Source organism: Canis lupus, chromosome 4 (assembly GCF_011100685.1).
Source record: "Canis lupus familiaris isolate Mischka breed German Shepherd chromosome 4, alternate assembly UU_Cfam_GSD_1.0, whole genome shotgun sequence".
NCBI lineage: Eukaryota > Metazoa > Chordata > Mammalia > Carnivora > Canidae > Canis > Canis lupus.
Genome location: NC_049225.1, coordinates 66,831,797 through 66,856,886, shown reverse-complemented (window position 1 = coordinate 66,856,886; position 25,090 = coordinate 66,831,797). Strand labels below are relative to the sequence as shown.

Sequence of the window (25,090 nt, the reverse complement as noted above, 5' to 3'; positions counted from 1 at the left end):
TACCATAAGACCATCTCTAAGATTTGTCTTAATCTAAGTTTGTTTTTACATCAAAAGGCTGTGTATTTCCTATATCCTATTTCTGACTTAGGTTATTGACGTATTTTCTTGAATCCTCTAAGCTAATAAATCCCTTAAGCTAATATTTACCCTTATCTCATGGAGGTTTGGGTACTCATCTCCATTGGACTTGAAGAATTTCTGCTTTTCATCTTTGGTTGATGAAAACTGTTAAAACTGTGTATCAAGAGGCTAAAGGAATATCAGTCCTAAAACAAATCACTTCCCTGAAACTTGCAATTTTATGTCGATGTTGAGGCCAGTCCAAGAACCGAGACTCAGGAGCTAGTCATAGATAGTATCCAAGGTGGGGGCTCTGATTTTGCTCCTTCGTCTCTGAGCTGAATACATCTCCTAAATCCCATTTCTTTTTGCCTGTTTGCATGCCTCACAAATGGCAAAGTAATTAATGAGAGAGCATTAGAGCAGGGATGATGGTGATAAGGATTTTAGTGGAATGATTAGAGACCTATTTCTGTCTACTTCATATTTTGATGAGAACCTGGATTTATTGTTGATACTATGAGTTGTCCTATTTGAGACTTCTTTGAGTACTTTCTTTTAAGAAGTCTTTCATAGAAATAACCATATTTTATATTCTGTATTTCTTCAGAGGCATCCAGAGTGTGCTCATCAGAATATAAACTGGCAAATACGAGCACACCACATAACAATGTGGAAGTTCTCTGGCTTGTGAGAAGCACTGTACCTCATTTCTTTGACTGGCTTTTGCTGTGTGGTAATTGTTAGGGAAACATCTGGTTACTGTCACATATTTTAGCATCCGATCTCATTGCGTGACATTTTGTTCTGTGACATTTAGTTCCCACTTAGGACTTGGAATTGAAAACCTAAAATTAAGTTCCATTTCCAACATAATAATAGGGAATTGTCCTGGATAATGATGTTTGAGGCTCTCAGTAATGGAATTTCAACATAGCACATTGGGGAAAAAATAATAGCAAATTGTTATCAGTGATTTTCTTTACAAAAATACAAATACTTAGAAACTGTTTGGAGGGGCTGCCCTGGAACTTTTCTTAGTTTTGAAAATAGTATCCTTTGCTGTCTGGATTCATGGTAAACTGAAATGAACTCTTTTACAGTGAAGTTCATATACTACATATCTCTCATACTGACTTTTTTCTTTCCTGTAAAGAAACATTCAGCAATATTTCTTTTAAAATGTCTGAGTATGCTTTTCTAACCTTTAGGTTTTCCACAATAGAATTGCATCTATCATAGGTTCTCTGCTGATTCTTTCATAAGATGAAGAAAAGGGAAAGATTTTTAGACAATTGCCATTTTGCCTCTGCATGATTTTGGCACTTAGCTTAGTGCCCAGGGCCTCTAGTTCATATCCTGGAGCTAGATTGGTAAATCCATTCTTAGTCGCTTATGCTGTTGGCTGTCTCCAAGCTAGTCCGAAAAATTGCTGCTTTCCTCATCAATTTGTTTCTAGGAATTGGTGTGTGTGTCCCTAGGTTTCTCTAGTGGACTTATTAAACTCACATGTCATTTAAGTAAAAACTGAGGCAACCATCATTCAGAAGAAGGAGTAGTTGTTTTGCGACAGTTTTATCAATTAGTCCCTACCTTAAAAACAAACAAACTACACCTAACATGAAGCCTTAGAACTAGTTCCAAAGGAAACAGACTCTGTGGTGGAGATTTGCATGTAGGAAGTTGATGGGGGCGTGCTCTTAGAACAAACACCTGTGAGAGGTGAAGTAAACAGCTCTAGGCAGAGGGAAAGAGGTTGATCTGAATGAAGTCACAATAGATGTCTCAGCTGATCCCGCAGGGATGACCCATCAAATAAGGGATGACTCTTATTCTCAACAGAGCAAGGGGTCAAGGCTTTTATACCTGACAGCTGTCTTTGGATGTGACTGCCAAGGCAGGCAAGAAGGGAAAGCATGCAACTTGCCTTTACCACCTAGGGAATGAGTGCCTGGGTCCTGAAAAGGGGATTTGGACAGCCATTAAGTATGCAGGATTCTAAAAGTTAAGCTGTTTGCTTGGAAACAAAGAGGATGGATAGGGATGGTTTCCCTCATTTCCCAATTTATTTGCAAAAGGATTAAAAATGTAACAGAAAGTAGGTGGCTATACAGTGGAGAATATGAAAAAAATATTTTTATGTTGTTTTTTGTACCCCCCTATTCACTATGGGTTAGATAGTTATCACTTTCATTTTCTAGGAAAGTGAGGTAAAAGAAAAGCTGAAATATTGCTAAAACATCTATAAGTTTACTAGAAACTCTTGTGCTCCTGGTGTTCCTTCTTCCAAGTGAATATTTTAGAGCATCAATTGCTCTTGGTTATCAAACCAAACTTTCCATAGATGATGTCACCTCCATATCTAGAATAAGAAAGCTATGTCCATGTTTATATTATCTGTGCCTCCTTCATTCTGATGCCTCAGAAAGCCCATTCATTTTTTCTTAAGGGGAGAAAATTGTACTTCAAAACCAAAGTACCTCCCCATGAGCTGGTCCAGAGCTCAGTAATCCACCGTGCTGAAGAAGCATGATTTTAACATATAGGGATGATCTAGGCAATGGTCAAAAGAAGATTTTCTGGAGAAGAAAAAATAATACATGACTCAAACCTAAAATATGTGTAATGAAGTAATCTTCTTGAGCAAATGTGGAGACTTTGAAAGTGACCCAGTCATTATTTTAGCACATTAGGAAATGTTTTGTAAATATTAACAATCGACCAATGAGGGGGCAGTATGTTAACATGTATTGAGGTACTTATTGGTTGCCAGTCAAAACAGTGAAGTAATATGAAATGCCCAATCCTTACTACTGTCCCAAATGTTAGGAATCATTATTCAATTATTTTGTCCATTCATTTTTATCCTAAAAGGGATAACTTTTTTAAGTTTTCACTGTCAGAGAATGGAAGAGCTAGGGTTAAAAATGATCTCTCTCTCTCTGATTTAAAAGTATATGCTATTCCTCCTAAAAAAGCATTCCTCTCCTCTTATGTGTCACTAAAGGAAACACCTTCATTATCCTTAGAAGTACATTGAAACAAAACAAAACATTGGACTGTAAATGTTGTGGTTCTCATTTATTTATTTATTTATTGGCAAAGTGTCCATATAATGGAAGGAAGAGCGATTTTAGAATCCGGAGACCTGCATTCATTACCTAGCTGAGCTCTGGTAAAGAAACTGAACCTCAGTCTTATCATTTATAAAATTAGGGTATAAAAGCAGAATGATAGAGCTCAACCTTTCGATTCATTTTCTACATTTGATTTAGGAGACAAATCTTGAACAAGTTTTTCAGTGATAGGGCTATGTTGTGTCCCAGAACCAAACTGTGACAGTTTGACTGTTGAATGCTCCTGTGGTTATATGCAGCCACTGACTTAGGATTGGGTTATCCTGGGGTCATTTTATTTCTGTAGCAGACGTCTATTTTGTTGAAGGCCTGCTAGCTTCTTGCTTATTTGATTACTAGTTGCACATAAGAAGATGGAGGTTCAGATGGTAGATGATCAAAAGAGGAGGAGTAAACAAATTAGGAGAAATGGTTTGACAAATGTGACTGTATTTACAGAAGATCTATGTAGTTTTTGGGTGCAAAGCACAAACATTTCCTTGTTTTATACACTGTCGGTTCTAGATAGATTTACTAAAGTTTTTGGGGAAGGAGACCCTTATTAGCTACCCATTTTATGGTTGCACAACAGTAGGATAATAGGAACTGATTCAGTAACATATTTGGAGTCAAAAGCTAATTTTGTAATTCTGGGAAAATTAAGACTAAAAAGATGGAAGCTAGGATTGTAAATGAGTGTGAGCACAGGTACCTATCTCTGATGTAAACTGCTATGGATGGGATGGAACAGAAAGTCACTTGCATCAAATCATGTCCTTGAAAGGAGGTAGGAGCATTTGATTTCTGAGATGAAGAATATTATTAATATAAATATGGTCTCCTAATGCTCTCTGAAATGGCCAATACCCATTAGATGTATAAATTTTAGTGTATTAGCCAATTCCATTACTTTATAGTCATGACTTTACAGTCATATCTCTTTCATAGTCTAATTGTAAATATTTCACATAAAATAATTGAGATGTTAATTTATAAAATTGTCATAAATTATCAGGAATTAATGGGCATACCATATGTAGATTTATATTTGTATGTACTAATGTGATTGTTTTTTGTTGTTCCTCTAGTAAACAAGAAAGGTCAAAATTTAGAAATATCAGAACTCTCGAAAGTATGTCTGTTCCTCACTAAATGTTCTGGCTTACATCAAATTCATCTAACTAGCATTTTGATACTTTGGTCAAGTGTAGTTTTTTGAATCTATCATATTTGGGGTCATTGACCAAACTACAAAATTTGAGGGGAAAATATGACATGATTATAGGGATACTACAAAAATCTATGGGTTAAGTAAAGATTTATTGAGCAAAATGATACATTAGACTTTGCAGCGACATAGCTTAGGAGTTGGTTAAGGTGGTTTGATATGAAGGTTAGTGTTAAACAATTCTATGTATTTACATGAAAGCATTATGACTCCAGATATGTCAGACATTCTCCTGAGTTCTGTGGATCTTGGGTTATAGACTATATGAGTTTCCTAGGGCTACCATAACAAAGTACCATAAACTGAGTGGATTAAACAACAGAATTTCATTGTCTCACTGTACTGAAGTCCAGAAGTCTAAAATTAAGGTATTGGCAGGTTGAGGGCTGTGAGAGTGAAGAGCTTTCTGGTGGCTTGCTGGTGATCATTGGAGTTGCTTAGCTTGTAGACTCATCCTAATCTCTGTCTTTGTGTATACAGTGTTCTCCCTCTGTGCATGTCTATCTCCAAGTTTCCTATCTATCATCTATCTATCTATCTATCTATCTATCTATCTATCTATCTATCTATTTATTTATTTATTTTAAAGATTTTATTTATTTATTCATGAGAGACACACAGAGAGAGGTAAAGACACAGGCAGAGAGAAGCAGGCTCCTCGCAGGGAGCCCAACGGGGGACCCGATCCTGGGACCAGGACCATACCCTGAGTCAAAGGCAGACGCTCAACCGCTGAGCCACCGAGGCGTCCCCAGGTTTCCTATTTTTATCAGATCACAAGTAATACTAGGATTAGGGGTCCACTCTAGTTTGAGTTCATCTTAACTAATTATATCTCCATGGACCATATTTCCTAAGAAGACTACCTTCTAAGATACTGGGTGTTAGGACTACAGTCCCTGACAAGGTCCTATGTTTAAACTTTGTTTTTCTTTTCTTCTCAAAAGCAGGAGTGAATAATTTCAATGATTAGGAAACACTAATTTTATCACTAGGAAATATAACCAGAGAGAGAAATAGAAATAAAAAAAAATAAAACCAGAGAGGTGAAAGTAACAATTCTAGGCATTCAACAATCTCTTTTAAGTACATTACTGTGGAGTTTCACTCGTTTGAAGCAGCTGAGGGTAGAAAGGAGTCTAAATAAAGTTTATCTTTTCTTGTGAGTCTAGTAAGGAAATAGATTTCATGTAGCTATTTAGTATCACCTGGACTTAAGAATGAAGAAAAAGAGAAAATGTTGTAGTTGAAATGTGGTGAGTTGACTCTTTCTTGGGAGATTTTAGAGGCCAAAAGCAGAACTTTCCTGGGGTAAGATAAGAAAGAAAATCGTGCGATCTGACTTAAAAAATACTATTAAAAATATTATTAAATTTCATTTGTTTCCTGCATGAGAGTAAGCTTGCATTATAAAATGCATTTTACATTTAACATCAATTTATCAGGAAAACAAGATACTCTTTGTATCTTATTTGCAATGTCATTTCTCAGTGCTTTTCTTTTAGTTTTCTTTTGTTAGAGTTAGCTCTCTGAAAACAGATTTTTTTCTTATCAGTTTTACAGACATTGGCTTAAATACTATTAATATCCGAATGTATGGATCATGTCACTGAAAAAAATGGATATTGAAAAGTCTCGTGTTTAAATACCCGATATTAAAATATTTTCAATGTTGAATTGATAAACAACCTTTACCCTGAATGCCTCTCATAATCATAAAAAAAGCAGTCTTTTTTTGATCTATAATACTGGTGAAACACTGATTCTAATTTATTGCTCCTTGAAAGATCTGGGAATATTTGCATTGTCAGCAGCTTAAATTGAGCACAGAAATGATAACTAATTTAGAAAATTGTAAGATTATTTAGTCATTTAAGATGTGTATACGGTAATTAAAAACAAACTTTAGGAGGGTTAAGACCTTACTGTAGTTGGTTATTCTACAGTTGGGGTCACTGCCTAAGTTGTATGAAGGCATATGTTCAATTTACAGTTGTAATGAGGAACATGGGATGTTTTGATTCTTCATTTGCTGTGCTCATCTCTAGAGGATGCAATTGCCTATATTAAAAAATGAACATAGGCTCTTTTGTGGAGGATAATAAAAATGTGTAAGTTAATACATGCCACATGCATATATGGCTGACATATGGCTTTTCTCTTTGAATATGGAATTGTTGCCCTTAGCTGATATCATGGAGCAGCCACATGGAAATATTCACTATTAGCCACCTAGGAATGAGACCAATTCCTTTGATCTCATTAGTTTGATCATGTTTATTCCATTTTACTAATACATGGTGTTTGTTAAAGGTTGTTTTCAGTAAACTTGCAGGAGCATTCTGTGCTTTATTGTACTCAGCAAAACACAGAAATGTGTTATAAAGTTTTCTTTTGCCTCATAGTGAATGTATACAAGACATAGTAAAAGACATAAAGCCGTTTTTTTTCTTTTTTATTCTACATTTTAAAAAAATGAATGGCATTTGACTTGCAGATATTTTCTACATGTTGATACACTCGAAAATACTGGTACATAATTTTGAGTTAACTTTAAAGAAATAATTTTAATGTTATGGCATAGGTTGATACTTAATAGGAGGATTACCTTTTGATTTAGTGAAAACTTGTATTCCTCTCAATTATTATTCCATGAAGTTTGCAGAATTTTACTGATCCTGGCTACATTCAGGGCCCTTCTCTTGGCTCTAAAACAAAACAAATACAATCTTTCCCTTATAAAAAATGCATAAAAGAAAAACATCTTGAAATGTCTCTGATTTGAACAAATTAGGGGAAGGCTAATCAGAATTAGTGAAAAATATAAGATTAAAACATGTTTTGAAAAAAGGTGTATGTTTAAGTCAGTGGTCTCATTTAAATAGATATAATGAAGAACCATATTTGTTTTTAGATCAGCCCAGCACTGCTCTTCGCTTGGTACACTCTTCATTCCTTCCAATTGTGTGGGCTGCCAAAACCTGCACCCTGTAGCTCTGTGGTCATGTGATCGAAACTTGCCAATCCCAATGCTCCTGTGCTTTGTTATATTGTTCTCTCTAGAGGTTGGGATGCTATCCCAAACTGACCAATAACATTCACACCTAGGATGTTTCCACCTGGGGATCTTGAGAAAAAGAGGTTTTGGGTTGTAGAGTTGGAAAGACATAAATTGGTGGCAAGCAGTAGGCGAGCAAATAAAGCCAGTCAGGGGTAAGAGGAAAAAAGTGCTGAGGGAGGCAGAGTTTAGTTGTTTCATGTCCCATTTCCGGTGGAATTCAGACCTGCCCATTTCTTTCCAGTATCCTTCAAAACTACTCTTGTTTTTTTTTTTGTTTTGTTTTGTTTTTTTTTTCTTACTGTTTTGTTTAAGTTGCCAAAGTCCTATGGAGTGAATAGACAAGAATTCTTCATCAGCCTGGCATTTGTTTGTATTAACTGGGTTACTTCTAATGCACTAAGCATCATAAGTATTTGAGTTTCCTATAGATATCTTTGCTTAAACAAAGTTTGGAACAGCTAAGGCTTTCACTGATAAGGAAAAGGTAAAATTTCATTTTGGCTGAATAATCATAAATCCTGAATTAATGACATCCAAATTATTGGAACTGTGCAGCATTAATGCTGATGAATTTAGATGGTGTCTATAACCTTGCTTGAGCCCTGGACCCAACTTTATCCTTTTCTCTCTCTACTTTTGAAATCAAATCCACTGGCCTACACTCTCTTGAAATCAGAGTTTGCAGCCTACTGGCTTTCCTCCAAACGTCTTTCATTGTTTCACAAGCCATCCTTGTTTTCAATTCATCCTTCTTTATCCACTGTGTAAACTAGGTGGACCTGAATCCTTAGGAAAAATCTAAAGCATTTGGTTGTTATTAGAGGAAGGATAGCTGACTCACACATGTGAAACATTAAAGAAAACTTACAAATGTTTCAGTGATTTCTTTTTCTTTTTGTTGTTGTTTGGGACTGTGGGGCATTTAACCACCTCCTGCCATGCGTAGAACACTTGAGCTTCTCTTTGTATTACCAGGTATAGTTAGGTATAGGCTAATAAAACAAACAAGGACAATATTTGTATTTTCTTTTCCCAGCATTTTTATTGATTTATTGAAATGTAACATACTATACACTGTTCAGCCTTTTGGGAGGTAGGAAGAGGGAGGGATTTTATATCTTTATGAGGAGTCTCCTTAGTACCAGCACTTAGATGGACATACATTTATGGCCAACTCACCCTGACATCATGGCTAGGGGCCGCACTTCCCGCAGAGACTGAGCTCCCAAAATCATGATGATTTTTTTTTAATATACAATATTCAGGGCTGGAACTGCCTTTTCTTCAGTAGCACAATCCAACTACAAAGGTGACCAGAATTCTATCTCAATATCAAGCAAAGATGCCGTTTTTAAATTCAGGAGAATCTCCTTTCTGTTTCTGTCTCTATCTCTGTGTGTGTGTGTGTGTGTATGTGCACACCCAAGTGCGAGCACACTTGCACACATGTGTGTGTGTTGGGAGGGGGAGGTGAGGGAGATGTTTTCTATTTTTGGCTTCTGCAAGCTTTGATACATTTTGCTAGAAGCTGTTTTAGTGTTTGGAGTCTGATATTGATGCCTGTTTACACATAGTCTCCTTAGCAATCTAAATGGCTACATGAAATACGAATCCAGTTTGTGCCCTGTTTGCTGTTCGTGCAGTCATCTAATCCTATATTTGTCTCACCAAGCATTTAATTTTGGTTTTGGGTGGTCTGTATTCATGTGTCAGGTGCAATTATTATTTTAAAATGAAAGAACAAAGGTAATCTAGTTCTGATAGCAATACATTACATTATGGCTTTCAGATTCAGTTACCAATTATATTTTCACATACAGATTCCAACCACAAAAATTAAACATTTTTAGAATCTGATTTGTTAAGAAGCAAGTTGGAAGCCAAATGCCACAAAACGCAACTTTAGCCATAAGCCAAAACTCTCTGCCTCAAATGCATATCTTTTGAAATCCCAACTTTTTTAAGGAATGAAAAAATAAGAACTTTTATGGGATTACCTTATGGGAAAGTTTCCTAATAAAACTAATTCTTAAATAACAGATTAACTGGAAGCACTGGTTAAGCATTGACACAATTAAGTTATAAGAGAGGATCACAAAACACCAGCCTTTCTAGAAGTTAAACTTTAGTAAAAAGACACATTTAGTGAGTCTTTCCCTTGTACCAATATACTGTATCCAAACAGTAAAAATAAACAGACCTTTTCAAAACAAGAAATATGAAGATAAAACTGCAGCATCAATATAATCTTATAGTTATCAAAGTATTTAAAACAAATAGTATTTTTCTACACTTTAAAAAAAATCACTACAGACACTGCAAATAAGGCTTATGTATTTATTTAGTGGAATACAATGTGATGATGACTGGTATACTCTTATGTATTGTTTCCTATACCTGCTCTAACAAAATGAATTTTGATATGGTTACATGATGGAATCTTCCAAAGCTCTTTAAATTTATAGAAAATAACTTTTATTCGGTTTTGTAAAGACTAGATGATACAGCTTGAACAGATTTCAGTATATGGCTACACATATACCAGGATATATTTGCTCAGTTTAAGCCCCTGGGAGTGTTATACTTCAGATTCCTCAATAATTCCTTTGGAGGAGATGCACTATTGTGGGACTCATAAAAGGCTCTTATATATGCAGACAGCCTCTTCATCACTTACCATTGAGACGCATGGCAGAAAATCAGTAAATAATGAGGCTAGGTACTAAAATTTATTTAACAATTTTCCTTCTTTTAGCATATTCTTGGAGCCCCATTGGTGTATTAAAAGAGAAGAATTTGGCCTTTGGGTCTATTTCTTCTGAAAGGAAGCCTTAGGAGTGATAGATGTTTTTAAATGATGGCAGATATCTCTCATCAAGCCATGCCACAGCAGTGTCATATTTATTGTTGATGGTTCTTATTGCAGAAGTGATATTAAGTTAACAGATAGCACATGGGGCTCTCACCCTGCTTCCCTATCTCCTCTCCAATCCTTGAAGTGTTTGCCAAGTTTTAAGAACACTTTGTCATGAACATGCATGTGGTGTGCTGAAGAAAAAGAAAAGGTAAATCAGAGGGCAGCTGCTGAGGATACTCTTTAAAACCCCAAAAGATATTTAACATCCTATTAAATAAATAACTTAGAACGAAATAGAAAGGGATGAAGGCAGAATGCACAAGCATACCATACTATTTGTTTTGTTAGAACAGTTTTACACTAACATGTTTACATTTTTTAAAATCTTATCTGACTCTTCCATGATGCCACGCCCAAAGCTCCTTTGGTTGTGCATACGATGTGACCCAAGTGCTTTCCAGGAAATGCTTGCGTGTCTTACTGCTCATTAAATCATTAGGCTTGAATGAATGAGCAATGAAAGTCTTTGATATGAGTTCGTATTCCATAAATAACTTTCCCGAAGATCATTCAACAGATTGTCCCATGTCCTTTGAGTTCTATCTTAGAGGTTAAAAAACAAGCACAGAAACAAAAACTTCACCAAAAAAAAACCCAGCCACAATGTTGTTCGCTTAGGAATAACTTCCATCCCATTTAATCTGCTTATATCTCGATTATAAGGCATGACACAGAACTAATCAAAAGAACATCGTATGTCAGCAGTGAGTACAACACCTTTAAAGACTTCCTTTTTTTCAAGCAAGCAGACATCTGCAATGTATCTTTGCCTTCTGAGCTCCTGTCTTTATGAAGAATACCAGAGGCAAAAGAACCTTTGGTTTCACTGTATCCACAAGCATCACCTTCCTCTAGGAGTGGACCACCATTGGAAGAAAATGAGCCGAGGTGTTTTTCCTTCGTGTTTTCTGCCCTCTCCTGGGAGCTCCTTTCCCATTCAATGCCACGTACATTTGCCTCCCATTGTGCTGCCAGTTAAAGGATGCATATGTATTGTATCCATTTTCCTCTATCCTCTCCTTCAGCTTACAGTCATTGTTAAATTCTTTCTGCAAGGGAAAAATAAAATCTTTTATTCCTGTGATGATGACACTGAATTCCATTTGACACAAACCATCCAGAGAATGCCAGTTCAAGAGTTTTGTTTGCTGTTGCCATTTGTAGGTAAGTTGTGCACTTAATGTGCACTGTCAGCAACAGAAGAGTACAACTCATAATCATAAACAGAATCTGTGTCTGAAGTCTCATGATTCATTTTAATTGATCATCATAACCACATGTTAGGGCCCTTTAAAAAAGCTGGTGTGTTTTGAAGATGACATGGTTTAAGTGACTAGAATGACTGTCAAGAAGCAAACATTCCATGAACAGTATTTGTGATATGCCAATGATAAAGAATAGCATTATGTATAATCCTTTTTTTCAAAGTAATGACCAGGGGTCTCATGAGGAAAATAGAATGACAGAAAAAAACTTAAGCTTATCAAGTTTTCAAACTTTATCTAGGTATAAGTCCATAATAAATATGCCCACACTGGTAAGAAAGCAGATCTTATAGCAAGCTCATGATAGTTCTAGATAACTAAACAAGAGGCCAGGGAAGGGTGGGGAGCTGTCATTGTTTCTTACAAATACTAGATTTCCCCATTTTGTAGATTATTTACAGTTTTCCATAAGTTGGAATTTTAATAGGTTTACTCTGAGGTCTAGAAATAATTGAAAACTATGACACAGAATGCCTTGCTTTGTGAATTACCATATCAAAGAAATTACAAGCATGGTGACTATCACTGCCTTTATTGTATAAACCTGAGACTTTGATCCTGGGAAATTCCACTCTATAGCCATAGTCCTTTGGCATTGTTTCAAGTAGCCATGTGTTTTTAAGGGGATCTTTGGGACAAGAATTGATGTTTCCTTCATTCCACAAATCTAGTATTTCACCCTGGAGTTATTGATGAAGAGTAATCACTAATCTCAAAACTCTAGCTTTAGAAATGTACCTCTTCCCTCATATCCACACTAAAGCAAATTGGCAGCTAAGGAATTGGGGTCTTTGCTCTTCTGGTTCCACCTTTTCCAATCCAAACAAAGGTCATTGTAGACATATTTTAGCTGGCCTCTACTGGGCAGTTAGGACAGCTTTTCTCAACTTGGTATTTAAATTTTTTTTTTTTACTAAATTCTCAGTTCCTGAATATGTATATATTTAAATATCTGTGTTTCTATGAGCTAGATCATCATTTTGAACATTATCAGAACCATCACAAACGGGTATATTTATGTTAATGTTACGGGTTTAAGCTTTGTTTCCTGGAATTTATTTATCCAATGTGCCTATCTTCTGCAAATTAACATTTAAGTGTAACAGTAAAATGATTAAAAAAAAAGTCAAATGATTTATTTGGTTGAAAATAAGATGAAAAGGTAAGTTACTTAAATAAGGATTATAATGTAAAAAAAAAGGGATTATAATGCAACAAAGAATTCTGCATTAGAAAGGAATTTAAATCCTTACTATTTTTTTCCATTTATTCATCTTAGTTTGTCTAAAACTATATGGCTTCAAAAAGAATAAATAAATAAAACTAAATGGCTTCAAAGCAGAGATAGCTTTTTGCATGAATAATTACATTCATTCTAATAAAGGGGGTGGTGCAGTTTAGAAACTAGAAGGATTAAGGTTATTTGAGATGATTTTATATTTGCAACAAGCTGTGTATTGAAAAGTAGCAGTAAATACTCATTTTTCCTCCCCCAAATAAATTTTTAGAGCAATGTCTCTAGGTTTATTTATTTTAGAGAGAAAAGGAGAGAGAGAGTGAGTGGGTAGATGAGGGGCAGAAGGAGAAGGAGAATCTTTAGCAGACTCCCAGCTGAGTGTGCAGCCTGACACCAGGCTCCATCTCATGACCTTGAGATCATGACCTGAGCTGAAACCAAGAGTGGTTTGATCAGCTGACTGAAGCACCCTGGTGGCCCTAAAATACTGTCTCTTAAGGTGAGGTACACCTGTAGCAGATTCCGATTCTCAGGTGTTTTTTAAAAATATTTATACCTTACCTCAAATGTATCAGAATCTCTGGAGGAGGGATCTAGAAATCTATGTGTTTTATAGCATTTAGGTGAATCATAAGTATTAAAGTTAAAAAAAAGTCTTGGGGCCCTGTGCTCTGGATGGATCTGAGTGCTGAGGGTATAGTGTGGGACAAGGAAGCCTCTGCCCAATTTAAGTTCACAATATATTAGGGGAAGAGAGTTAACAACAGACACATTAATGAGAGAATTTCTGATAAAACCCATTGCAGATAACTAAAAGGGAATGCTATGATAGAAAGCAGTAGGTATCTATTTAGATATAGAAATGGGATGAAAGAATTCACACATCTTAGAGTTCAGTAAGAAGCATAGGCACAGTATGCGAGCTATGCTGGGATAGAAGAAAAAGGTGGGGAAGTAAGAGAAGTATTAAATATTTTTCTGACACAGTTCATTTAAGAATTCTCCATTTCTCTTTGATGTCACCTTTTAAAAAACATACACTTTATCAATTAAAAGTTATTTCAATCTTTTATCGCAATTAAAGTTATTTACCCTTTTTCTCTTGATCTAGATGGTGTGATCTGGCTTTACTTTAAAGCTTTGGTTTTGACTAAGTATATTAGTATCTCTGCAAAGAATATAAACTGAGTTCTCTTGCCCAGTAATTCTGATAATAGTAGATTAAGGAGGGATTCAAGCATGTACATTCAAGAAAATAAATTAAAAATACTTCAGAAGTGATTATAATGTGAACCCTGACTGACACCACTTTTTAAAATGGCCCATTACATTTCTGGGCTCATGAGCAGAGCTGCATATAATGGAAAAATTTAACTGAAATTCCTTTAACCACCTTCCTCCCCTGCCATGCAAAATGCAGTTATGCTAGACAGAGGGACAGGCCCACAGTGTGGGTGCCTAGCTCCCCACTTATAAGTGGACCTGATACAAAAGAAATACATGACTATTCTATAATCAGACCAGTGGTTCTCAGTTTGGGTTATCCAAGTGTTGCATCAGGAATTCCTGGGACCTCGTTAGAAATGCACATTCTTAGGTCTTATCACAGCTTTAATGTATCAGAAAATCTAGAAGTGTGTATTAATCTTTTCAGTGATTGTGATCAAGTTTGGGAGCTGCTGGCTCTAGGCAGGCAGTGCAATTGTTCTTATGCTAATCAACAAAATAAGGTTTTTTACACATTTTGAAGTGATATTCCTTAATATTTGCTATAAAACACAGAGATGTATGTACTCAAAAGAGTCAGCTGGATACCAACTACATCAATGAATTAGTGACTATTGTCTACATAAATAAAATTATGGAGTTGATTGAAGGCACACAAATGGTGAATTTCTTACTCTGTCTCCCCATCTCATATTTTAATAGAATACAAAATTTGAAGCTCCTGTTTTATCTTAATCTCTAAAATACACACAGTGTATGGTTTCCTACTCAATTTAAGATCTTTGTTTTCAATGATTCTTCTACAAGTTGTCTGCAGCACCCGTGCCAATTTGACCAGATGCTTCCGTGAGAGTATGACCCGTTAACAGTTCAGAGCATTGACGGACGAAAGCCAGCAACAGCGTGTGTGGTAGACTGATGGGTGAACAACAGAGGAAATTACAGAATTGCGAGAGCTGCTTTGCCAGCCCTTGAAATTCTGGTGACCAGCCTACTGTGGCTCTATTTACTAGCAATAGAATGATAACAAAGCTCTTCAGTGTCTGGGGGAAACATTCCAAAACTGTGGTAATGATTTACTGCAGTGGACTTGGAAAATTAAAGCAGAATACTTACTGAGCCATAGAGTTTCCCCTTCTTGTTCATGGCTAAATAATAGTTGCTGTTAATGGCTTTGACGGCAACGACTCCGATTTCCACTGAAGTTATCTCCAGGATGCCTAAAACATACAATAAAAAAAAGCTAAACTTGAAGAGTTATATACATTTAAGTGAAAGAAAGAAAATTCAGAACTATTGAGTTTGAATTTCTGATAGTTCTAAAATCAGTAGATTTAAAAAACTGGGGGTAGCTGGGTGGCTTGTCAGGTAAGCAAACAACTCTTAGTTTCAGCTCAGGTCATGATCTCAGGGTTGTGAGATGGAGCCTGGTGTCAGGCTCTGCACTCAGCAGGGAGTCTGCTTGAGATTCTCTTTTATCCTCTTCCTCTGCCTCTCCCCTCCCCTCTCTTTCTCAAATAAATAAATAAATCTTTGAAAAACAATAACTAAAAAATTTTAAAATTGGAAAAAAACCCAAATCTATTTCAATGTGCCTAAAAAACCCAACAACTATATTTAAACAAGTAGTTGGTCTTTAAAAGAATTGGCCTATATTTTACTGTGAGCATATAAGGCAAAATATTGTTTTAATTAAAATGCTTCCTTTGCTAACTCTGCATTTTCAACCCCATAAATATTGAAACAACTCTATCTTAGCCTAGATTTCACAAAAACTTATCAGAGCACACATCTGTACTATGGTATTAAATTAAATCCATAGCATATGTCAATAATATGTCAGATTTGCCTCAATCTGTAAAAACAGTGGTAAACTATTTCTCCTTTGTAGGGCACTTAGATAAACTAAATCTCTTGGCTACATTTAACTGATAAATTCAGTTTTGGAAAATGTGTTGACATTCTGTGATACAGAAAGACTAATCCCAACATCCACATTGTCTTTAAAATAGCAAAATCGTAACTCTGGTTTGGGAGAATATCCAGTATGCATCAGCATTTTTAAAGGCTTTTTTTTTCCCCTAGAAAGAATGGAAAACTGAGGGAAATTGTAACTGATAGACAGGAGCCCTTTTCCCCCAATACACACATTTTGGTTGGTGCATCCAAAGGTATTTTTCTCTGAAAACTGTAGGTAACTCTAGGGAGAGCATTCAATATCTCCCTTGCCCTCAAGGCACAAACAAATAGATCCATTTATATGCATATTTATTTGTTGTTCAATATTTTATTTATTTCTTCATGAGAGACACAGAGAGAGAGAGAGGCAGAGACACAAGCAGAGGGAGAAGTTGGATCCATACAGGGAGCCTGATGTGGGACTCGACCCCGGGACTCCAGGATTATGCCCTGGGCTGAAGGCAGGCACTCAACCGCTGAGCATCCACCCAGGGATCCCTTATATGCATATTTTAAAACACTTTCTTGTAGTTTATTTCCTTAATTCTTACAACAGTCCTCTAAGATGGTATTGCTATTCTTAATTACAGATGAAAAAAGTGGAGGATATGAGATCATATAGCTCATATATACAAGATGATAAAGTGATGGATTCAACACCAAAGCTTCTGGCTTTTAGACTGTTTTGCTCTCTGTGTCTATTTGCCTCTCCATCATCTCCCCACCCTTTCCCATTCTCCAACGTGGAATCCTGTTGGAAAACTATCTGACAAAATGACTCATCAAAGAGAAGAGCCTTTAATAGGCATGCTACAAAGTAAAATGTCTAAGTATCAGGGAAAGGAGTCTCATATACTTTATGTGACAAACAGAAGATATAGTAGAGCAAAGCAGGAGGTTGAATCCTGGGGCAAAATATTTAGGTTGGTGTTTACTTTCCCTAAGAAACAAACACTGTCAGTAAATTGCAAGGTGTTCCCTATGTATGCTTTTGTAACTGGAAATTGTTAGAATGAAAAGATTGAAGGATGATTTTAGCAAAGAATAAAAGCAGGATTTTTGAAGATGAATAAAAAGTAATGGGATTAAGCTAGATGATAAGAGACTGAGCTGACAAAAGGAAAAACGTGATACAAATGTTACTAAATCCTTGACCAGTTATTCCTGAGAGTGCACTGCACATGATCTATCATATTTAGCTTAGAAACCTCTCGTTTTTTCTGCTTTGCACAAATAGGAACTCAATATTCAAAGAATTCATCAATTGATCAACCATTTTCCCACTCTGCAACCAGTTAAGACTAGTGTGAAAAGGTTCACTATGCTTCGAAAAAGAAAGTGGGAAGACCTAGACGACTTAAGGTTTTTTCAAATTCTGCAAAGAATTTTTGGGTATGTCAGTAAATTATAATCTGATAACTTTTCCCTAATGAACAATGACTGTCTTTATTATAAGCATCTATTAATGTGAAAGTAACTCTTTCTGAGGGGCTTAAGTGTAGTGGGTTTGCACATTTTTCATAAGTAATCTATCCAGTATTCTCTGTTCTTTGGTAAGGATGATCAAGTTTGCCTATAAAAGTATTTTTGAAAAGGAGAACCAGAATTTTACTCAATGTTGTTGGGCTAATAACTTAGTATTGTATACTTTGATCCAAATTTAAGTGCCAATTAAAGGATTGACATCCTATCGGAAAGTAAGTGAAAGACATACAGATTTCTCTATATTTTTTTACAACCTATGTGAATCTACAATTATCTCAAAAGTTATAAGGTTTTGTTGCTCAAAGAAACTAACACCTGAAAATTGTGTCATTAATGAAAGGAACATAAGTTATATTTCCCATTCATATAAGTCAGATATTTTCTAACTTTAAACCCATACTCTTGTAGTGAAATTCTATTACTTACATTAAGTTTTAACCACATCAGTTTTGATGTCTCTTAAAAGATGAATATGCCAGGTGGTATTCTAAATCTATTTAGGAGCTTTTGAACAGTTTAATTCAAACACATAGGAAGACCTCTGAGGAGAAGGGCATTCTTTTGGGGAATGGGAACATAAAGTCAAGTAAGTTATGGCTTTCCTTAAGCAAAATCTATGCTGTATTGAGAGTAAAAGACAAATACACAGAGAATTGCAATAAAACAAATTAAGTGATAGTAAGAGCTAAGATGAAACGCAAAAGAAGAGAAAATAAAAGTAGTTAATATTGGCTGGGACTCTAAGGCAGACTTATGATTTGGAGAGGAGACTTAACTTGAGTTTTGAAGGTTGAATAAGAAGCATCCAGGGGAAAGGTGAGAAGACATGAACAAAAGCATTAAGGTGAAATAGCATGATATTTTTAGAAAAATCATGTTTGATTTACCAACTAGAGAACAAGGAACAAGGAAGGAATTCATGAGATGGGAGGTTAGGAAGTTAAGAAACACTCAAGGTATCAACCATCTTGTATGGACAATTTTGGAGAAAGGAGGTATTTTACCTAAAAACATATAACTTTAAAAAACATTAGAAAAAGCCAATATTTTGTGAATTCATTTAAGTATATAATAGCAATCTATAAAGTTTATTTTGAATTATATTTGACATCCTAAATAATAAAGATTGATTATCAAAATTACAAGTGATTGTGACATAAATCAGCTCATATTAATGGGTACATTCTACCTACAAATGCATCATCACCATAGTAGTGGGGAGGATTTTGCAAACTGATAAACTTCAAATGTTAATAACCTAGAAATCACAATTTTCATGTAAATCATCTTTTCTTTTAACTTGCCAAGGCATGAGTTATGTTTTGATGAATCACTGAGTAGTTAATCTGAGGAGGGCCATTCACAAGTTTCTTTCTCAGTTTATACTTCTTATCCTTCTCCAGAAGAAAAGCATCTGACCCATTTTCTCCCCAGCAATCACTCTGCACCAAGAATACTTCTCTTTTGGGCTTATTAGAATAAACAAACTGTTGGCCAGCATGGTAACTTTCTCCTTAAATATATATTTTATGGACATAACAGGAGAAAGTAAAAGGCAAGTAAAACCTTAATACAAAGGATATAGGTGGGGAAAGCTAGATGTAAAAAACAAATGCAAAATCCCATCCTCCTCTCCTAAATAAACAGAATCTATTATCTATCTATCTATCTATCTATCTATCTATCTATCTATCTATCTATCTATCGATCGATATACAGACACACTAGAGGTTCTCTGTATACGTATATATATGTACATATGTATTCTCTGTATTTTTTTTCTCTGTATTTGTATATATGTATATTCTCTCTATATACACGCACACACTAGAGATTCTCTGAGTAAATTCATTTGACTAATATGTAGTAAGTGCCATGGTGTAGGATTTGTATTAGCTCTTACTATGGAGGATGCAAAGACAAACAAAACACAGTCGTTACCTTCAAGGAGTTTTAAGACTGGGTAAAATAAGGACACATATAATGAAAGTAATTACAATACAAAGAAAATATTCTAGGGGCAGCCCGGGTGGCTCAGCAGTTTAGTGCTGCCTTCAGCCCAGGGTGTGATCCTGGACACCTGGGATCAAGTCCCACATCTGGCTCCCTGCATGGAGCCTGCTTCTCCCTCTGCTTGTGTCTCTGCCTCTCTCTCTCTCTCTCTATGTCTCTTATGAATAAATAAATAAAATCTTTAAAAAAATATTTTAGAGGTACATGAGAGAGAAAATACATTGTCTTCATTTTAAATAGTAAAGTTGTCTTGATGAAGATGATTGATGTTGGAAGTGAACCTTTTAGGGGTAGGATTTTAGTAGGTGAGAATTTGGGAAGTTGAGAGGAATAGTCTATTCAGAGATAAATGAGTGAGGAAAGAAAGGCCTGGGGGAAGCAAAAAGATTTAGTGTGTATTTGAGCTATGGTTGGCTTTCCCCACCAATTGTACTTTGTGGGGACTATTCAGTAAAAGTATAGATCATACTTCATTGAGTAGCAGTGGTGCTCTCCTCGGTGAGGAATGTACTTTCCAAAAACTTTGTTGTGAAATTTGGAAGCAGTTCAATAGGTGTCAGAGCCTCATGAATTCAGAATTAGTCATATCTGTTATTTTGCTCTAAACATTTACCTCAAAATTATGCTATATAGTTTGATAGTTTTAGTTAATGTCCTGAAACATATACATATGATTAGTATAATGTAATACACAAATCCTAACTTCTCTAAGCTAAATCTCTTTCTCATGAATTGTCAAGTGTCTCAAATAAATTATATTATATTATATCCTAATATAAAGAAGCCTATGAAACCCCCCAGAGTTTTTATCACATCTACACTATACACCTCAGAGATTATGTGGCCATACTCTAAAGTGTGGGCCTACATGGCTCCAAATGTAGTCTTGAGAATCACATAGGTCATACTCCCTTAAGCATGTATCTTTCTAAAAGAACCATAGTAATTGCAGTGGTCTTTTTCTTTTTTTATTAGAACAGGGTATACATACATATTTCATGATATGTGCTCAATATATTTTTACTGAATGAATTATTATATTGAATGAATTACTGAATGATCAGTCCAGCAAATGGCTGAGAAAAAGAAACTCAGGACTCATTAAATACAGAATCTTTTTTCTTTTGATAGTAAGGTCAAATTAGTAAAACCTTGAGATAATAACTCTATGTCCAAATAAAATGAAAATGAAAGTAAAACTAAATGCCCAAATGAGGGGGCACCTGGGTGGCTCAGTCATTGAGCATTTGCCTTTGGCTCAGGTCATGGTCCCAGGGTCCCAGGATCGAGTCCCACATCAGGGTTCCCGGGGAGAGCCTGCTTCTCCCTCTGCCTATGTCTCTGCCTCTCTCTCTCTGTGCCTCTCATGAATAAATAAATAAAATCTTTAAAAAAAGATTTTAAAGATAAAAAAAGAGAAAGAAATGCCCAAATGAATATACTTCAAAGGAAAAGTCAGTGAATTACAAAATATAAATATTTGTTATTTATAAGTAATCAATAGAAATCTGAAGCTGTTTTAAATTTTCTAAATAATATGTGTATATATCTTCAACTATTCATTATTAAAATTGTGAGAAAAGGGATCTAAAACCTGGATCAAAAAAATAAAAAATAAAAAATAAATAAAATAAAACCTGGATCAGAAAGGCTATCTAGAGTGTGAGTTCTCAAGACAACATTCTTGGTTAAGAAAGCACCAATTGGGGTAAGTTGAATTGAAAGACAGTAATAGCACAAAAATCAAGAATGGTACAGAGTGACTATCATGTATCATATATTTAATATTCATATATGAGTCTCACAAAATATATCAAGTAAGCATTATATTCTGTACATGTTGAAATTGGGCCTTGGAGAAATTAAATAAATTGGAGAACATACATTCACCTGGAGTATGGCAGATTTGGTATTTGGATCCAAGGCCCATTCTCTTTCCATTAAATAAGGCTTTGTTGACTAAAGTTGAATATAGCAAAATAAAAAAGGCAATGATAAAGACCATTTTACCTATTTTGAATACTCCATACTATAGCAAACACTTGAGTTTTAGATTTCAAAAGTATTTTAGAGAAGCATACTGATTAGTCAACTCAAAGCGATTAATTTCCATATAGATTAATTTTCTAGGTAATGAAAGTTTTACAGCTTCTTGGATGTTATTTATCTAAAAAGTAATTTGGCACCTTCATCTCCAGGTTCATTTACTTCCTTGTTCATATATGGAGATTACTAATAAAAAAGTAATGTTTTTCTTGATGACTCGGGGACATCAATATTATCACTAATGACTTTCTCTGCTATGAAAGTAGAATGCCCTAAAGAACTTCTGAATACCTCCATTAAAATAAGCTGATGAATTAATATGAAATCTGGTTAGAATTGAGTCAAAATTATGGGCAAGGCTTGGTGGTGTTTTTTTCTGAGTACAGGTTTTGTGTAGAAATCCTAGTATCTCTTTTTGATAGGTTCTCCATTACATTTCAGAGAGTGATGTTCTACACAAATGAGGTGCAAAATTCTACACAAATGAGGCAACAAAAATATTTAGGTTTATGTCTAGAACAAACTACATTAGTTTTATCTTTTTTATCTATGATAAAACATGTAATAAATTTCCTATGTTGTAAAAATTGTGATAATTTGCAAACAATCTAATGGGGTATAATTTTGCTTCATAGACACTGGTGTGGAAAAAATTACACAGCAATTATTATTTCAGCTAGTAGTTCATTGATACCCTTGAATTTGTTGAAAACGTGATTCCACTCATGATTTTTGACAGTGAAATGCTACTTTGCAACTAGGAAGTCGAATAGATTGCAGGTTTATAAGATCATGTCCAGAAAAAACATAGAAGTTTTCAATATCTAAATTTCCATCACAGTAATTAAAAATATTTCAAATAATGTTTTCATTTCTCTTTAATGTGAAACAGAGTTGATTGAATCCTCATCATATTATGTGAACTGCTGAACTCTCACACAGCACAAAGGATCTTCCTGAACACTCTGCTAAGAGCCCTGACCAAAGGTAAGCCTGACTTCCACCTGCACTAGGTTGTGTCCCTAAAGGTGACCCCAGGTCCCACGCTGAGTCTTTACTTAGGAAAATACAATGTTGCCCAATTGCAAATTATACATTGTCCCAACCCACCTTCCCATGCTATTTTCAGTAATTCCCCTACTTCCTTCCTTCTGTAATTTTCCACTTCCACATAGACTCTCATCTCTTTTTTTCTCACCTTTTCTGCTTTCCTGTAATCCTTCTTTGTTCTCCCTTTAAAACTTCAATCACCTTTGTCTGAGTTGGAGTTGAGCTTGATTCGTCTAGTAGTCTCCCTCCCTTATCACCTTTAACAAGCTTCTGGTGGTATTTGTCTGCTTGACAAATTACATGAGCTCAAAAAATTTCACAGAGGTAATGAAGTAGAAAACTGTCACCAAATTCATAAGTAGTGCATGTCCCAAAAAAGAGTCCATGAGTGGTGGATGCAAAGAATGCAGGAAGAGAATGGGTTTTTGAAGCCTGACTGGGAAAGGAGAGCACACAGTTGAGGGTCTAACAGAACTGTGTTCATATCTCTTAGCTTAAGCAGACTTGTTTTAGGATTGCCTATGTGCTTGACTCAACAATTTCAAGAAGTGCATCTAGACTTCAAGTTAACTGTCTTGGAAGAATGTCCAAATATATCTAACTGTTTATATTGTGAGTGACTGGACAGCAACATTTGTGATACTAATTTTATTTTTTGGTTACCTACTTATTTTCCCATTTCATTTCTCTCCATCCTGCCCTCCCACCATCTGTCTGTCTCTCAATTGTGCGCGCACACACACACACAGAAGCTAATAACTTCACAGGCACACACACACAGATTTTTAAAGGGAACATCAAAGTTATATATTATATGATGAAATTAATAGAGGAGTTTAAGTGTAAATGAGAAGGAACTAGCTCCAAAAGAGCAGAAGAACTTGGCTTAACATCTCAGTTCTGTTACTTAACCAGCTATATGACCTTGAGTAGGTCATTTGTAATTCCTGAGTCTTGGTTTCCTCCTCTTTCCATTTGCAAATTGGGGCTAATTGCCTACAGCTCACAGGACTGTGTTGACTCTGCAGCAGTTGGTATTCAATAGGTATTTACTGTCCACTGAATCAGGATGTGGGGAGTTAGCCAGGTTTTCATACCAGTGGTTCTCAAACTTGAGCATGCATCACAATCATCTGGAGGATTTATTTAAACACAAATTGCTGGGATTTTTTATTTAAAAGATCTGGGGTGGGGCCAGAGAATTTGAATTTCTAGCCATTTCTTAGGAAATGGCAATTCTGCTGGTCCAAGGACCACACATGTTCTATACTCTATGATTCAGAGTCAGAGCAGGCCTTTGATATGAAAAGGCATCAACAGAAACGTGCAGGAAAGTAGAACCACAAACAGGAATAGACACAAATAATGGTAGCAGCTTAACATCAATGAAAACACTTTAAAGAATGTGGAAGGAAGTGCAAGGTTTTTCTTTTGTGTATTTTTGATAGGTGTGGAACTCAGCATCTGCCTAACTATAATTATGTGGATTTGGAACTTGTCTACAAATATACCTCATTTCTGTCTATAGGCAGTTTTTTTTTTTTTTAAAGATTTGCAATAAGATTATCATAGCCTTTATTTTCTTCCCCTCACTAAGAATGTGGAAATGTTGGTTGAAACTTAAATGCCTTCAGTTACTCCCTGAGTATTTTACATTCATTCTCTTGGGCTAATTGTGTCAACACTCTAAGGGGCCATGTGGCCCCTTTAAAATTATACTGATAGCCAAGAAATTGCTACAGATCAGTGGCGATTCACTTGACCCCTTATCCTCTACCCAGAGTTAAAGGCATATACTTGTTCTAGAATGATCTCACCACCTTTAAAAGAGGATACCAGAGTGTGCTAATCATTAATCTAGTTCTGGTCTACCTTGTACTATTTTAGACTCTGGATGCCCTTTCAGCAGAATGCAACACAGCGATTTAGTTTCTCTATCATCCACAGTTCTTTCAGATACCCTTGACATTCATTTAGAATTGCAGACAGAAACAGGACCTACGTTAGCAGAAAATTCTTACCCTCTCTATATAAGAAGATATGTATTTTTCTCAATTTGCTAAAGGCCAGAGTGACCTTTTACATTTTCAACTGATGCTTTAAATGCAGTCATTAGTGTGGCCTTTTTGAGGAATATAGTGGCAAATTCTAAAACATTTCTCAATTTAAGGCTATATTTAATTGATCAGTATTGCAATCGAACCATTGTCAGTGACCTACCATGAAAAGTATCAGAAACTAAAAACACAGTTTTAGGGACAATAGTGTCTGATGTAAATTAATTATTTAAAATATGTTAAAGATTAATTTTCTACTGCATTTTTAATTGCAAATGAGATGTGACTCTGGAGTCTTCCATGTTGATCATTAGTCAACAAATATTTGCAGATAGTTATTTAATGTGTTTCTTCATGGCACTGTGC

General features: G+C 35.4%; 1 protein-coding gene across 1 annotated transcript in view; it reads right to left on the bottom strand.

The window, feature by feature from the left end:
* Positions 1 to 8,490: 8,490 nt before the first annotated feature.
* Positions 8,491 to 25,090, bottom strand: part of FGF10 (fibroblast growth factor 10) — a 79,637-nt gene continuing 63,037 nt past the window's right edge. The window contains exons 2-3 of the mRNA XM_038535148.1: positions 15,231 to 15,334; positions 8,491 to 11,434 (exon numbers count right to left, since the gene is read on the bottom strand). Of these exons, the coding sequence (XP_038391076.1) occupies positions 11,237 to 11,434; positions 15,231 to 15,334 (302 nt within the window). The 3' untranslated portion in view covers positions 8,491 to 11,236. The remainder of the gene's footprint in view (positions 11,435 to 15,230; positions 15,335 to 25,090) is intronic.